Below are 13,944 nucleotides of genomic sequence, written 5' to 3'. Positions count from 1 at the left end.
ATGGCTGGAGCTTGAAAGTGTAAGTTACAGCACGTGACTATATCGGAAGAGGCCGCTGCCGCTCCTCTCACCGGGAGCCACAGGTAGCTCAACAGAAAAGTTCGTGATTTAGAGGCATCTCCTTCCACCCCAACCTTATCCATTCTTAGCCCTTCACGTTTTCTCTGTGCCGGGCTCTCTTTATTTTCTCATCTCAGCGTTAAGGGCCTTCATTCCTTTCTTTTTATAATCGCAACAAGTCTCAGGCACCATGGTTGCGTCAGCTATTCGGATGCGCACCCCGAGTGCCATGTTCATGTCTAGAGGTGCCGCCGCTATGCGCCGGCCCCAGGTCTCCTCCAAGCTCCAGGAGGTGATTCAGTATGTTCCTCCGATATCAATTGTGGTTGGGAATTGATACTAATGATGTTTCTACCAGGACCCAAGTGCCTGCGCTCTCTGCCCTTTCCCGCTTCTATGCCTCCAAGTGTATGACAATTGGCTTACCCCGTTCTCTCACACACCAATTCTAACATGTCTGCTCATCAGCCTTCCCTCCCCACACACTTATTAGCATGCCGGCACTTTCGCCGACCATGACCGCCGGAAACATCGGCGTGTGGCAGAAGAAGGCCGGAGATGCCCTCCAGCCCGGTGATGTCCTGGTGGAGATCGAAACCGACAAGGCTCAGATGGATTTCGAGTTCCAGGATGAGGGTGTCCTGGCCAAGGTTCTGAAGGAGAGCGGCGAGAAGGATGTCTCTGTTGGCTCGGTAAGAAATTTCCCGGTTTTCTCCGTGGGGAACTGATTCACCAATCTAACCTCCCTTATAGCCCATTGCCGTCCTTGTTGAGGAGGGTTCCGATGTATCCGCCTTCGAGTCCTTCACCCTGGCTGATGCTGGTGGTGACAAGCCTGCCCCCACTGAGCAGAAGGAGGAGCCTAAGAGCGCTGAGCCTTCGACCCCGGCCCCAGCCGAAGAGGCACCCGCCGCGCAGGAGCCCGAGACGTCAGGCGAGAAGCTCCAGCCCAGTCTTGACCGTGAGCCCTCTATCAGCCCCGCCGCTAAGGTCTTGGCCCTTGAGAAGGGTGTGTCCATCAAGGGGCTTAAGGGTACCGGCCGTGGTGGTGTCATCACCAAGGAGGATGTTGAGAAGGCCAAGCCCGCCACCACCGCTGTTTCCGGCGAGGCTACCTTCGAGGAAATCCCCGTCAGCTCGATGCGCAAGACCATTGCCAACCGCCTGAAGCAGTCCATGACCGAGAACCCTCACTACTTCGTCTCCACCACTCTCTCGGTTACCAAGCTCATGAAGCTCCGCCAGGCCCTCAACGCTTCCGCTGACGGTCAGTACAAGCTTTCCGTCAACGACTTCTTGGTCAAGGCATGCGCTGTTGCCCTTCTGAAGGTCCCCCAGGTTAACTCCAGCTGGCGCGAGGAGAACGGCCAGGCCGTGATCCGTCAGCACAAGACCGCTGACATCAGCGTCGCTGTGTCTACCCCCACTGGTTTGATCACCCCCGTTGTCAAGAACGTTCAGGGTCTCGGACTCTCCAGCATCTCCAAGCAGGTCAAGGACCTTGGCAAGCGTGCGCGCGAGAACAAGCTTAAGCCCGAGGAGTACCAGGGCGGCACTTTCACCATCTCCAACATGGGTATGAACGCCGCTGTCGAGCGCTTCACCGCTGTCATCAACCCCCCGCAGGCCGGTATCCTGGCTGTTGGCACCACCCGTAAGGTTGCTATCCCCGTCGAGACCGAGGAGGGCACCGTTACCGAGTGGGACGACCAGATCATCGTCACTGGTAGCTTCGACCACAAGGTGGTTGATGGCGCCGTTGGTGGTGAATGGATTAAGGAGCTGAAGAAGGTCGTCGAGAACCCTCTGGAGCTTCTGCTGTAAACAGCGAAGCTCTCTTGTTCTGACTTATCTGTAATCTGTATTAAAACACTTTGCCTCCCCCATTAGACCATTACATAGGTCCCATTTGTTTTTGATCTCTTTAGCAGCTTTAAATCCTTTCAATGGAATTTTTCTCGACTTCTTCTGCATCATTTTTGTGTTTTGGTTCGAGCACCTGATAACTAACCTAGGTGGCTGAGGGCTCCCGAGGTCAGGTCAAGACCATTTTACCTAGGCAATTACCATGAAATGTCCTAACTGTCTTATTATTTGACCTAACTAATGGAACAGTCTCTTACGATATTTTCGGGGCCATATGCTATCTAGGTATATATACAGCTATGAGATCAACATCGGAAAATTAACCCCAAGGAATCTTGGTAGTGGGCCCAGGTCAATGACGTGATGTCACACCCCCCAGCTTCCTTGGTATAAATCCTTCCTATTCCCCTCAAACTCTTTCCTTCCCACATCACGTTTCTAGTAAGTCTTATGTTTCTTTTCGTTCTTGTTTACGTGCTCATTGCTCACCAGGATTTCCCCAGATTACGTTCTAATACCATCACGCACAAACATGTCTTACGCCGACGCAGCTGCAAAGGGCCCTAAGCAGTCCCCCGAGGATGTAAGTATTCAAACTCGTATATTCACATTACGGTGCTAACAAATAACAGGCGTGAGTTGTCTATACTATCGCGTATCCCTTGCACACCGCTAACACATCCTCCAGCCGCGCTCCCCCTGTGGGCGGAATCTACCGCGATGAATCCGAGAGCACAGCCTCGTTGATCGACGTTGATGGCCCTCATGTTCAGACTGTGGAATCCGACTTCCTGAAGCACGATGTCCAAACCACCACCCAGGCGGAGCGGATAGACCGCGAAGCCGAGGAGAAGGAGAAGCGTGAGGACGAGGAAAAGAAGAAGGCAAGGAGCCAAAAGGCGAAGAGCAGTGGCATCTGTGGAAACACCAGCAACCCTGTCTTTATCGCCAATGCCGCTATCGCAACCGTCGTCGGCGCAGGCCTCGGCTTTGGTGCCTACAAGCAACACGCGCGGGGCAACCTCTCCTGGGAGCTGGTCGGACTCTCTGCCGGTGCTGTCGGAATCTTTGGTGCTGTGGACTACTTTGTCAGCAAGTAAGTACTGCATATACTTTTGGACTGGTGAGTTTGGTAATGATGCTAATCCATGGTCTAGGTGGTTCTTGCAGAACAAGTTCCCTCCCAAATAGATGTGCGGTGCTTCGTATCTTTTTGTTTTGGTGTTGAATGATTGCTTTGTGTCTTGATATACCATCCCAGCTCTTCCGTGGTTTTGCATTTTGTTCATTTGGCGAGAATGGAGTCGGATCGGATTGACTGTACCAGTACCTTAACGACGATATCATTTTCCTTCGAAGTTTTAGCAATCGTAACATATATGGTAGATTATGTCCAATGTAGGTTGTTGGGAGCTATCACTTGTAGGTATTCGAACTTGAGGTACCTCGCAGAATCTAAAAATATCCCAAGGGCTTGTGCAGATGTACGTTGTATAGAGTGCATTGTACCTGAAGGCGGTGAACTACGTCAGAATGGGCCCAAACAAGACCATCTGGCCTCCGGTTGGATCAGATGACGACCTTGATGTTTGTGGAAAGAAAGTCACTAGCTCGAGAGACTCAGGCTATCATCTCTTACTCGTCCTGTTAACAGTCCTAGACACCTAGGTACTGCTCCCTTTTCCCGACTCATCGGGTGTCAAAACAATCCAGGATTCCAATCTATACCAGGCATTGACAACATGGTATATTACAGTTCCCCGCGATAGGCGTACACAGCTGACATGAACAGAATTCGCTATTTAACTCTGCTTTAAAGCAATCGTCGTCCATCCGCCGTGATCTGGACACCTTTTCACAATCACCAACCACCTCCTCACCTGCGTTACAAGGTGCGCTCCTACCACCGACTCTTTGCGAACCCAATATATTGACTTCAAGCTCGTAGGCCAGCTTGCAGCCTCCTTAGCATCGCTTTCCCGCACCGTTGATGACTACTCAGCGCTCTCCAAGAAGGAACTGATTCCCGAGAAACAACAAAAGGCATTCGACCGTGTCAAGAACTTCCGAAATGAGCTCATGGACTACCGGACACAATTCGATCGACTTCGCAAAGAACGCGAGGATGCAGTATGTTCCCAGCAGTTTTTCTCGCAGTGTACTTCCAATACTGATCCAATACCAGCAATCGGTTACCAACCATAATGAACTCCTAGGTCGTCGCCCACACCACACCGCAACACCAGAGAACCCTTATGCGCAGTCCTCCCTTCCACAGAGCACTTCAGCCTTTGCGCCCTCATCCTCAGGCCTCGGTTTTGGCGCCAGTCCAGCAGACTACAACCGCGAAACCAATGCGCTGCGCGAGCAGTCGTTCTTCTCCAACACACACAACCAACTCGATGATTTCCTGGACCGAGGAAGAGCGGTTCTCGCTGACCTCGGGCAGCAGCGTGAGGTACTTAAAGGGACGCAGCGTCGACTATACAGCGTTGCGAACACACTTGGTGTCAGCGGGGATACCATTCGGATGGTGGAGCGACGGGCGCGTCAGGATAAGTGGATATTCTGGGGTGGGGTAGTGATTTTCTTCTTGTTCTGCTGGGCAGTGCTGCACTTCTTGCGGTAGGATTAAATGACTATGTTTTCTTGGCCTCGGGGTGGGTATACGGGGTTTACTTGGGTAGGGCGTAGTTCTTGTATCTTGTATTGGGTTCATCAGCGCCGGCGTTTGGTCTTTGAAATTGAGATGTCCTTATTGCCAATAAAATGTCTATGTTTGGCTGGAAGTGTCTGGTTGTTGTAAATGTATATATATATGCTCATATGTGCTAGATGCAACTATAGTCGATCATCAGCTACAGCTATTATTCTTTGAAATATGAAAATGTACTGCAAGATTCCAAGGTCGAGTAGAATTTATCCTTGGTCGCAAGGTATTTACTAGTTAAATTGGTACAACGTACAACACAGGCCTTGGGTGAAATTGGAACTTGCCTATGACTTCGGGATAGTATACACAAGTCACACCTTCAATTGCATATAAGTCGGTGCTTTCTCCAAGGCATGGTGGTTTCCGTCAAGACCTCCTGAATATATTTCAAGTGCTAACGTAAATATCTCAGTTGAAAATAGTTCTCAGTACTTTGGGCACATGAGAATAAATCTGCCACATGCAGAAGTGTATCCTTTGCTCCGAGAATGGGCTGTAACCATTTTAGAATATGAGATATTATTGAGCTCCTAAAGAGATTGCTACTTCATTCAACTAACAACGAACAAAGTAATAACTAGACAATTCCCTTCAAAACAGCCCAAATTAATCGAAGCAATCGAAGCAAAAGAAGCAAAAGACCTCAGCCGAGCATCGGGAGCTCGGAAACTGCCCAGGTGGTGTGGAGCCCCCAGCCAATCTCTTTCACCGGAATCTCCTCCTTCCCCTTCCAACTTCTTCTTCCTTTACTCATCTCTCCAAGCATCATCATGTTCGCCGCTCGTCGCACTGTCAACCTCTTCCAGAAGCGTGCCTTCTCGGCCTCCGCTATCAATGTCAGTGTCTATTCCTTCTTCCCTCCCCCAATTGAAGCTAACTTCTCGCGCAGGCCTCCAAGGTCTCCGTTCTCGGTGCCGCCGGTGGTATTGGCCAGCCTCTCTCCCTGCTGCTGAAGCTCAACCCCCGTGTTTCCGAGCTCGCTCTCTACGATATCCGCGGTGGACCCGGTATGAATAATGATGTTCCAACTCATTCAACACGCGCAATTACTGACTTTGTTTAGGTGTCGCTGCTGACCTGAGCCACATCAACACCAACAGCACCGTTACCGGCTACAACCCCGATGCTTCCGGTCTCCGTGACTGCCTCGAGGGCTCCGAGATCATCCTCATCCCCGCTGGTGTTCCCCGCAAGCCCGGTATGACCCGTGATGACCTCTTCAACACCAACGCCTCCATCGTCCGCGACCTTGCCAAGGCCGCCGCTGAGGCCGCCCCCAAGGCCCACGTCCTGGTCATTGCCAACCCCGTAAGTTACCATTGATCACCTCACAATTAGGGTTTCCTACTAACTATTTGTCATTAAAGGTCAACTCCACCGTCCCCATCGTTGCCGAGGTCTACAAGGCCCGCAACGTCTACGACCCCAAGCGTCTGTTTGGTGTCACCACCCTTGACGTCGTCCGTGCCTCGCGCTTCATCTCCCAGGTCCAGAACACCAACCCCGCCGGCGAGGCTGTCCCCGTCGTTGGTGGCCACTCCGGTGTGACCATCGTCCCCCTGCTTTCCCAGTCCAACCACTCCTCCATCGCCGGCCAGGCCCGCGATGCCCTTGTCAACCGCATCCAGTTCGGTGGTGACGAGGTTGTCAAGGCCAAGGACGGTGCCGGTTCCGCCACCCTCTCCATGGCCATGGCCGGTGCCCGCTTCGCCGAGTCTCTCCTCCGCGCCGCCCAGGGCGAGAAGGGTGTCATCGAGCCCACCTTCGTCGACTCCCCTCTGTACAAGGACCAGGGCATCGACTTCTTCGCTTCCCGCGTCGAGCTCGGCCCCAACGGTGTTGAGAAGATCAACTCCGTCGGCGAGGTCAACGAGTACGAGCAGGGTCTCCTCGATGCCTGTCTGACTGACCTCAAGAAGAACATCCAGAAGGGTGTTGACTTCGTCAAGGCCAACCCTTGAAAAGTTCCATGTACAACTATCCATACCTCGTCGTGACTTTTGTTTATTGTAATAATGAAAGTGTATGACAATGTTCTTCATTAGATCGATATTCCATTGTAATCCATAAATCGGTCTATACTACGCTGGCCTATAACTATACCCATTTTCAACCCATATGCTGTATTGAACTACCTAAACTCATTCGCTCCATGTCCGCAATGCAAAAAGGAAAAGACGTTGCAACTAAATAATCTGAAATCAACCGAAAACAGCAAGCAAACATGAAAAGCAAAAGCAAATAGCGAGCTGAATACCCAGATCTGCACCGATATCCAAAGTAGGCACCAAATTCCCCAAGATCGGAAATAATCAAGAATAGATCAACAATAAATCAAGTATAGCTTCGCATGGCGTCCAGGTATCCTGTTCCGCCGCGCAGGTCTTGATCGAATGTCTCGGCCACCTCTAGCACACGCTTGATATGGTCCATAGAGAGGGGCGCTTTCTCGTTGACAGCCAGGGCTTGTGCGGTGCGGACGGAGTTTTTGATCTAAGGGTAGATTAGTTTGTAGATCAGAGTATAAAGCGGAGAAGATAAAACCCAGTAAACATACCTGTCGCCCATTCAACGTGTGCCGGGAAAGCATATCATAATCCTCCTCCGAGAAAGAAGCGATATTCACACCCTCAATAGCGCGCACGCGCTCCAAGAACATCTTCCAAATACTCCTCTTCGCCTTGGAAGTAAGATCGCCGTAGCGTAAAGCGACATGGATACGCGACTGGAAGGCATCGTCGAAGGTCTCAACACGGTTGGTAGTCAAGAACAGAATGCCCTGGAAGTATTCCAGCAGACGGAGGAAGATGCTGACAAGGGCATTGCGGTGGATATCGTGGATAGTCCGCTTCTCAAGGAAAACATCTGCCTCATCGAGGAGGAGCACTGCGCCCCAGGAGTGCGCGATATCCAGGATTTTGTTCAGCTCCGCCTCAAGGGTCCGCGAGTCAGTACCCAGTTCACCGGCGCTAACCATATATAGCGGGCGACGGAGTAGCTCGGCGATGCCCTCTGCCGTCAGGGTCTTACCTGTACCGGGCGGACCGTGCAGCACAGCAACAAGACCCTTACCCTTACCCTGGATGACATCGTCAATGTTCTGCGCGGCGTGGAAGGTATGTGACTCGACGAGAGCCTTGACGATGGACTTTTGGTTCGACGGGAGGACAAGCGAACCAAAGGCTTCCTTATCCCACTCGATATCGCTGATACCGGAGATAGTGAACTCGAGCCAGAGCTTCTCGCTGAAGGCAAAGCCCAGAACGACAGGCGAGGCAATGAGGAGCTCCTCCTCAGTAAACTCGCGGTCCTTGGAACCAGAAGCGGCACCTTCGATGCGGTCCATCTTCTCCTTGTGGATCTCGGCACCGTTCTCGTCGACTTCGACCTCCACGACGCGAGGACATCCCTCCGTATCCTCAACGACCTTGTACATCGTCCGTGGGGTATCAGAGGCGCCGCCATGCTCAGAGTCCGAGTCTGACCCACCACAGCAGCAGCCGTCGCTATCCTCACCTTCGTCGCCGCTGATCCCAAGATCTTCGGGATCTATGAGATCCGGATCCTTGGGACGGACAGTGGAGATGGGATAGTTAGGGTTGATGCGACGGTGGATAGCCGGGTCGATCATGACACGGCCATTGATATTGACCTTGATGATGAGCGAGCGCTTTTTCTTGTAGAAGGCCATACCTTTGTGGAAGCGGTAGTTCATACCACGGAGAGCGACGAAGCGCTTGCCGCGTTCGACGAGACGGGCACGCAGAGCCTCGGCATCGCGGTGGTACTTCAGCGGGTAGCAGGCGAGACTGGTGATTTTGCGAGCGCCCTTAAAGGAATCGACTTCAGCAGACATGGTGCCGAAGCCGTAGTCCTTGCCGTCGTACTCGAGGTAGCGGCCATCGACACTGTACCACTGACCCTTCATGAAGGAGGACTCTTTGATGGCGTACTCGATTTTGAAAGCACGTGGTTCATCTGTGCTGCCGTAGGTCGGAGTGTAAGCGATGGTGTTGGGCTTGTACAGGGCCCACAGCAGATCGAACGTGATAGTGTTGGCCTCGAGCAACGGATAGAGAGTCTTCTTGATGTCGGCGTAGTCGGTGTCAAGGTATTTGATGAGAACTTTCAGATGGGCAGCTTTGACAGCAGCAGCCTTTCTGACTTTCCTCTTCTTCTCGCTGCGCGACTGCTTTTTCAGGTCCTTCATGTATTGCCTTGTTTCCTCCAGATATAGGAACAGCATGTTGGGGTCCACGACGGCGGGCTCCTGCACGAGACTGACGCCCTTGACACCATCCATGATCTTGGAGAGGGCGTCGCGGAGGGGTTTGCTCTTGATATCGACGACAGTCTCGAGGTACTTGTTCTCCCAGTTGAACTTGCGACGGATGTTGAAGATATACTGGTCCCATTCGTCGGCATCAGGGTCATCCACAGTTTCAGTGAGCTTGTACTTGTGGATGGTGGTATCCCATACTATATACCGAGTCAGCAGAAATAAACTAAAGGCATTGGGACATTGGGGGTGAACAGAAAAGAAACTCACATTGATCTACACGCTTATAGGCCACCTTGGAAGCGGGCTTCTTCTTCTTAGACCGCTTCTCGCGGCGAGTTTCGCCCAACGAATCACTGGCGGCTAAATCATCAGCAGCCAGTTCACGCAGCTTCTTGGCTCTCTTTTTGCTAAGCTTGAGCTTGGTGACTAGTTTCCGCAACGCCTTGTCATCTATGTCGTCATCGGAGTCAGTAGAAGACACCGAATCTGACTCTTCCTCTGAGTCAGATTCCGAATCCGATGTCTCAGCCTTGCGCGAGCGCTGCTTCCTCTTCTTACGGCGCTTCTTATCCCTGAGTGCACGCCTCGCACGCGCCTTTCGTAGGCGATGCCGCTTGCGCTTCTCGGTATCGGAGTCGCTCTCTGTGGAATCGGATGCATCCTCAGAGTCGGCATCGCTGTCAGAAGAAGAAGAAGAAGAAGAATCTGAGGAGCTATCACTCTCGTCCTTTTTCTTGTTCTTCTTTTTGTGCTTTTTGCACAGTTTGGGGGCAGAGGCAGGGGTAGTCTCGGGTGCGGGGGCAGTAGCAGCGTCTTTGACTTCTCTGACGTCTTTAACCTCTGCAGGCTGAGCAGAGCCGTTCAGATTCTCTGATGGAACGACTTCATCTTTGGCCTCGGTCGGGGTAGAAGTGTGATCCATAGCTGAGGTAGGAAGCTGGGGAGCTGAAAGCGGCAAGCGGCAAGCGGCAAGCGGCAAGCTGTAAGCTGTAAGCCGTAAGCCGGGGAAGTTGGAGATGGAGAGTTGAGGAGATTTTAAAGATTAAAGAGGGAAAACAGGATTAAATAGAAAAAAACCAAAGACAAAAGAGAACAGAGAAGAGACAAAAATGTAAAGAAGAAAGAGAATGGCGCTGTGGGTGAGACGCATTTTATGTGAAAGGCGAAGGCCATCAAACACGATGCGCAGCTGCGAGCTGCGCAGGCTGCAGCCCTGAAGCCAATCAGTTGCCCCCACGAAATGTGATGTGCTGGTATTATCGTACTTATTGTACTTATTATAGGATTTATATGAATATACGGTGTACAGACATTATTAACCTGCCCAATATCTATTTCTTTTTCTTTTTCTTTTCTTTTCCTTTTTTTGTAATTTGGTAGCCCTAATTCCTGGCCAATCGTGGCCTATTAAGCGCCTTGAATGAACTATGTGCACATTAATGGATATACCTAGATAGGTTGATACATATGTAGGTAGGTACATTGTATGAAAATATTAAGGATTCAAGTTATATCTGTTCTTTGATTGGATGGACATGTCCACGCCTTACGCAGCGGTATAGGGGGGGATTGATGCCTGAATGCCTGGTACCACGGGTAGTTAGTCTTAAGATAGGTAGTTATCAAGGTTGTCTTGTTATATTCTATACATGGGTTAACTATATAATATTGATACATATATGGACTACCCAGGTGGTACACTACCTTAATCACCAAGTAGCCTAACTAGGCCTAACTAGGTAGGAAGAGCATAAAGAGTATGTATATTGATCCAGTCCTATAGAATGACCTTCCAAGATGGACTTCCAAGATGGTTCTTCCTATCTGAACGTTTGCTTGCATGTAGGTATCTACATACTATAGTACTTGTGAGGTACATCGCTTACCTCGTTAGATCGCCTTGATTACCTCGTATCACATGTATGATGATGTCGCCTACACGTATATAGCAATCGTTTGTGAACAAATAATTCTATCCTCGTCGCCTCCCTTGTAATTGCACAATATGGCTTCTGATCGAACTATCAGAGATCTTTTTCCAGCCCTTGTCGTGGGATTGGAGAGAGAAACGAGTGCAACGCCGTCCGTCCATGATTCCGATGCTTCATTTCATCCAAGTCAAAGCCCTACCCCAGTCAACAAGCAGACGTTGCCAGCACAGGATAGTATTGAGGTTAAGGCACCCACGCCGGTAAGTTCACATCCTCAGTGTTTTGTCTATCCTCAGTGTTAACCGCTAACGTGCCTTTCATCAAGATTCGTTTCCCTCCTCAGCTAGCCACTGGGAACGAGTCAGACCGCAGACCTGCTCCTGTTAGATCCACACGAATTCAGTTTGCTCCAGTTGAAGAGAATTCTGAGCACTACCTACCTGCAACTAGTCACACTGTGTCTTACGATTCCCGTTGGTGCTTTCATCCCCACTCTCGATCCTCAGATCACTAACACAAATTCCAATACAGAGGGTCGCAAGGATGCGAGTCACATCAAGGGTTGTTATGAGAAAGGGACCTCGCGAGCCCACCCCCGACTCGGACACTGTTTCAGAGTCGTCAAAAAAGCAACACCCAAAGGACGTGACTCCCATCACTCCTAGAACAAGAATTGTCATCACCAAAAAATCTCGTGAGAACCCACTAACTCTATTACTTCTACTGTCAGAGCATTAACCCAGACTTTCTACGAATGCAGGTGCAGAGGGACGCCCTAACGAGGCAACTCCCACTTCTACTCCTAGAGTAAGGATCGTTGTCAGGAAGAGATCTCGCGAGATCACTGAAGACTCCGACACTGTTTCAGACCCGACGAGTGCAAAGGGCACCAAGGACGTGACTCCCATTCCTTCTCATTCCAGCCAGGACTCCATCCACTCGACTGCTCCATCTGATCCCCGAAATCCGTCATCTTATCTCGAGTCTAACCTGCTAAACTCTGCTGAAGAAACGCCTGTTGATTCCAATATGGATTCTCCCAAGCCCACTGCTCTCAGCACATCACAGGAATCTTCTTCTGACTACGACGAGACATTGATTAGTGTCAATCCTACCTCGGAGCTCCCTGCTACCAGTATGTCCCCCAATTCCCGTTCGAGCTCTGAGGAAGCTCCGTCCCGGGACGCTGGTCACCTATCTCCCACGCTGGACTTTGTCCCTTCTACACCCCCGCACCCTTCTAGCGACTCTTCGATGGGTCCCTCCACGGATCCTTCCATGGATCCGAATATGGTTTCACACCGGCAGCCACTTGATTCAGCGGTAATGCCAGGAAACCCGTCCTTTGAAGACCCAAATGTCCTCCCCTCCACATTCATGTACCCCGAGGAGACTTTCGACCAAAGCAACTGGGCCATTGACCCCATGGGTGTCTACACTCCCGAGGAGTACGCACGCATCCTGGCGTCTGAGCAAGAGGTCCTGCGTGAAATGGCTGACCCGCATACGGATATTGCAACGCATCTGTATTCTCAGACAGAAGATCCGTATTACACTACCATCAATGACCTAAACCGCCGTACGGATACTTCAACGCATCTGTATTCTCAGACAGAAGAGCCTCATCACACTGCAATTGATGATCTGGACCGCCATACCGATATTTCAACGCATCCCTATTCTCAGACAGAAGAGCCGCATTACACTACGATCGATGACATGGACCGTATCTTTGCTGAGATGGAAGCTGCCACTGCTGGGATGGATTTCCTACAGCCTGAATTTTGGGCCGCTATCGGCCGCGACCTGTCAAGTCCATCTCAACCTGGTGCACTTGAGTCTGACCAACACGCCCAGGCTCCAACCATCTCTGGAACCTTGCAGTCAGTGGAGGAAACAGACCTAGGCTCAGTCCCAAAGCGTGCCCGACACAGTTCACCGAAGACAAAGAGCCCAAGCCCAGATCTCTCGAGCACACTTTCTGTCAAGACCTCAGTCTCGATGCCGTCCCGCAGCGCCTCATCCAAGGCCAAGAGCACGACTCCTCCGGCTATGTCAGCCTCGAACCGCCGCCGTTCCAAGGACCAGTCCGTGACACCTGCTCCTACCGCATCATCATCCCGCCGCCGTTCCAAAGCCAGCACCAAGACTGAGACAGCTACTCCAGAGCCGCGCGCCACCGTCACCGTCTCCCCGCGCCGTCTGCGCAGTTCCGATGTCATGCCACGCCCCAGCACCAACACGAAGAAGAACCCCCAGGGCAACGCAACCCCAGACTCATGGGAGACAGCACCTACGGCAGACAAGATGATGTCACAGATGAAGGAGACGGAATCGATGTCGTGGTTTGACATCACTGCGGCATGGAACCAGAATCGAAGTGACTTGGACGATGAGATGACATGGCGAGCGCTGAGCAAGAGATGGGGACGGATCAAGGATAGAATTGGTCCTTGGCCCGGTTTCGACGTATGTATTTGTCTGCCCCTTTGATCACCTCAATCTAGATGCCCTTTGGTGTTTGATTTGGGGATGGAAAGTTTGTTTTATTCCGGTTACTGACAGTTGAATAGGAGGCCCTTCTAGATGCCTTTAGCCAGTTCAATTCGAAGCCGGATGACGAGAGCTTCGCGCAGATTGCCGAGGACATTTCGATTCAGCTTGGCTGGGATGTTTCTGGCGCTGCATGCCAGGGTCGATACGATGTCCTCGAGGAGGCTGGCAAGATCGACTTGAAGGGTAAGGGCAGGGCTCGAAAGTAAGCCGCTTACCCTTGGGTCTCTGAGATTTTTTGGATGGATGGTGAGGTGAGACACCATTCATTTCTGGTGGATATGCATATGCATATCGAGGATTTTACCCAGTGGCTAGTTGGCCGGGCCCTGGGTGCCATATGCGACAGTTGACTGTCAGATTTACTGTTGGATTTGACTTCACATTTAAGTCAAGGACAAAAAAAAAAAGGGGAAAATCCAAAACGGCCAAAAAAAAGTTACTTTATCTACAAATCAAATAAAAAAAAATTGTAAGATTTATACAATTCCTTGCAGAGTAGAGTGGCATAGGTGAAAATTGCTCAATGGCCGAGATAG

At 51.1% G+C, this 13,944-nt stretch overlaps 6 protein-coding genes across 6 annotated transcripts; 5 read left to right on the top strand and 1 right to left on the bottom strand.

The window, feature by feature from the left end:
- Positions 1-250: 250 nt before the first annotated feature.
- Positions 251-1,884, top strand: N7489_002258 (putative pyruvate dehydrogenase complex, dihydrolipoamide acetyltransferase component; the record flags this gene model as incomplete). The annotated part of the gene is made up of 4 exons (XM_056708013.1): positions 251-360; positions 419-468; positions 529-752; positions 814-1,884. The coding sequence occupies 4 exons, from the start codon at positions 251-253 to the stop codon at positions 1,882-1,884; spliced, it is 1,455 nt and encodes a 484-aa protein (XP_056572315.1).
- A 574-nt stretch (positions 1,885-2,458) lies between these two features.
- Positions 2,459-3,117, top strand: N7489_002257 (uncharacterized protein; the record flags this gene model as incomplete). Its single annotated transcript, XM_056708012.1, has 4 exons — positions 2,459-2,509; positions 2,559-2,560; positions 2,615-3,022; positions 3,084-3,117. 4 exons carry the CDS (start codon positions 2,459-2,461, stop codon positions 3,115-3,117), a joined length of 495 nt encoding a protein of 164 aa, XP_056572314.1.
- A 551-nt stretch (positions 3,118-3,668) lies between these two features.
- Positions 3,669-4,555, top strand: N7489_002256 (golgi SNAP receptor complex member 2 family protein; the record flags this gene model as incomplete). The annotated part of the gene is made up of 4 exons (XM_056708011.1): positions 3,669-3,671; positions 3,719-3,818; positions 3,875-4,056; positions 4,112-4,555. The coding sequence occupies 4 exons, from the start codon at positions 3,669-3,671 to the stop codon at positions 4,553-4,555; spliced, it is 729 nt and encodes a 242-aa protein (XP_056572313.1).
- An 854-nt stretch (positions 4,556-5,409) lies between these two features.
- Positions 5,410-6,600, top strand: N7489_002255 (malate dehydrogenase; the record flags this gene model as incomplete). Its single annotated transcript, XM_056708010.1, has 4 exons — positions 5,410-5,475; positions 5,529-5,646; positions 5,703-5,947; positions 6,007-6,600. The coding sequence occupies 4 exons, from the start codon at positions 5,410-5,412 to the stop codon at positions 6,598-6,600; spliced, it is 1,023 nt and encodes a 340-aa protein (XP_056572312.1).
- Positions 6,601-6,973: 373 nt separating this feature from the next.
- Positions 6,974-9,843, bottom strand: N7489_002254 (ATP-binding protein; the record flags this gene model as incomplete). Its single annotated transcript, XM_056708009.1, has 3 exons — positions 6,974-7,132; positions 7,197-9,118; positions 9,189-9,843. 3 exons carry the CDS (start codon positions 9,841-9,843, stop codon positions 6,974-6,976), a joined length of 2,736 nt encoding a protein of 911 aa, XP_056572311.1.
- A 1,083-nt stretch (positions 9,844-10,926) lies between these two features.
- Positions 10,927-13,614, top strand: N7489_002253 (uncharacterized protein; the record flags this gene model as incomplete). The annotated part of the gene is made up of 5 exons (XM_056708008.1): positions 10,927-11,112; positions 11,178-11,325; positions 11,384-11,497; positions 11,613-13,321; positions 13,426-13,614. The coding sequence occupies 5 exons, from the start codon at positions 10,927-10,929 to the stop codon at positions 13,612-13,614; spliced, it is 2,346 nt and encodes a 781-aa protein (XP_056572310.1).
- Between the last annotated feature and the right edge of the window lie 330 nt (positions 13,615-13,944).

The sequence above is a fragment of the Penicillium chrysogenum genome, assembly GCF_028827035.1.
Source record: "Penicillium chrysogenum strain IBT 35668 chromosome Unknown utg000001l_segment0_segment0, whole genome shotgun sequence".
NCBI lineage: Eukaryota > Fungi > Ascomycota > Eurotiomycetes > Eurotiales > Aspergillaceae > Penicillium > Penicillium chrysogenum.
Note: the sequence above shows the minus strand (reverse complement) of the source record. Positions and strands in the feature narration are given on the sequence as shown.